Source organism: Bison bison, unplaced genomic scaffold (genome assembly GCF_000754665.1).
Source record: "Bison bison bison isolate TAMUID 2011002044 unplaced genomic scaffold, Bison_UMD1.0 scf7180017864080, whole genome shotgun sequence".
Lineage (NCBI taxonomy): Eukaryota > Metazoa > Chordata > Mammalia > Artiodactyla > Bovidae > Bison > Bison bison.
In genome coordinates, this window is record NW_011494652.1 from 247,654 (window position 1) to 249,255 (window position 1,602).

Genomic DNA, 1,602 nt, shown 5'->3' on the forward strand with positions numbered 1-1,602 from the left:
TGCTTCCTGGGGGCCCGCAGGGAGCTCGGCCAGCTTCTCAGGGCTTTGTCTGGCCCGCTCCGGGGCCTTGGGGGGCATGCAGGTGCTGGGCTCTGCGGGGCCCGCAGTGCTGGGGCAGCCTGGGCGCAGCCGTGGCAGGGAGGCCTCGCCGAGGTGGAAGTGGCTGGCAGGTGTCATCTGCCTTCTGCAGTGGGGAGGCCGGGGCCTGGAACCCATTGGCAGTCAGGGCTGTGTTCCCTTGTCCACAGAGGGGCGGCCTTTTTCCTGGTGGCCTGCCCATTTGTTGTGGGCTGTGTTCCCGTCTTGCAGCCTGACCCCAGCCCACCCAGGGACACGGATGAACTCACAGGCGAAGGGGGTGAGAGGAGCCCTGGTTCCTGCTAGAGGAATAGGTGTGGGCAGCAGGGCTGTTCTGAGGTCCCCTGGGCTGTGTCTTTTCTTTTGGCCAGGAGAGATGGAGAGCCTGCTGTCCTGACAGCAGGTCTGGCCAGGTGTTGGGAGTAGGGGGGTGCCCTGTGGCTGACACCCAGGGGTGCTTAGTGAGCTCAGGAAGTCAGGGCAGAGTGCTCAGGGCCAGCCTGGGGTCCTGGCCTGCGATAAGTGGAATGGTGTCGGGGAGAGCTGTCAGTTCTGAAGCCCAGTAAAGACAGCGGGAAGGGGGCGGGGTGCTGGCAGAGGTCTGATGGGGCAGGGTTGGCGCCTAGGCCGAAGAAGGGGTGCCCTGGTCATCGCCCACTGACCCAGGCAGCCTGCAGTTCCCCACTCCCTGCCAGCGGCTCCGTGCAGCCCTCGGCCAGCCCGCCTGCGGACACAGGGCCCCCTGCTGGGAAGACTGGAGCCCACCTGGGGCGGGAGGGGAGAGTGGGACATGGCGGCTGCAGGGCCCATGTCTGGAGGACAGCAGAACAGCAGCGTTACGTGAACTAGGAGATACGCCTGGTCTCAGGGCTGGGCTGGGGTCCGCATCTCCCAGCGCCCTGCCCCACCCCCACCTGCTGGGGAAGTCTGTGAGGGACCCAGGGACAGGGGCCCCCTCACCTCACCCGGCCCAGGGCGCAGGTTTGGCCCATGCTGGGGGCAGCAGGGAGCCGCCTGTGGGGCGCGTGACTGTGTTGGTCACTCAGTCACGTTTGACTCTGCTGCCCGTGGACTGTAGTCCGCCAGGCTCCTCTGTCCATGGGATTCTCCAGGCAAGAGTACAGAAGTGGGGTGCCAGTCTCTTCTCCAGGGGATCTTCCCGACCCTGGGATCGAACCCAGATCTCCCGCACTGAGGGCAAATTCTTTACCATCTGAGCCACCAGGGAAGACCCGGATCCTGACAAGGCAGGGCCTCCGGGGAAAGATGGGAAAGCTGTCTGCCACCGTTAACGCAGGGGGAGGTCCCGTGTAGAGCAAAGCCTGAGCACGGCCAGCTTTCCTGGCCGCCCGTCACCGCTCGCCTGTCCCCACAGACAGTACTACTGGTACGACGAGCGGGGCAAGAAGGTGAAGTGCACGGCCCCCCAGTACGTGGACTTCGTCATGAGCTCCGTGCAGAAGCTGGTGACCGACGAGGACGTGTTCCCCACGAAATACGGTGCGTGTCCCCGCCCCGCCCCGC

The 1,602-nt window shown here is 65.5% G+C and overlaps 1 protein-coding gene across 3 annotated transcripts in view; it reads left to right on the forward strand.

Moving 5' to 3' along the window:
• MOB2 (MOB kinase activator 2) overlaps positions 1-1,602 on the forward strand; it is a 26,207-nt gene that overhangs the window by 17,054 nt on the left and 7,551 nt on the right. For 2 of the 3 annotated variants that reach the window (XM_010837637.1, XM_010837636.1), the window contains exon 4: positions 1,454-1,578. In XM_010837637.1, the coding sequence (XP_010835939.1) occupies positions 1,454-1,578 (125 nt within the window). Of the gene's footprint in view, positions 1-1,453; positions 1,580-1,602 lie in introns of all 3 variants that reach the window. The other variant, XM_010837635.1, reaches the window with a different exon arrangement.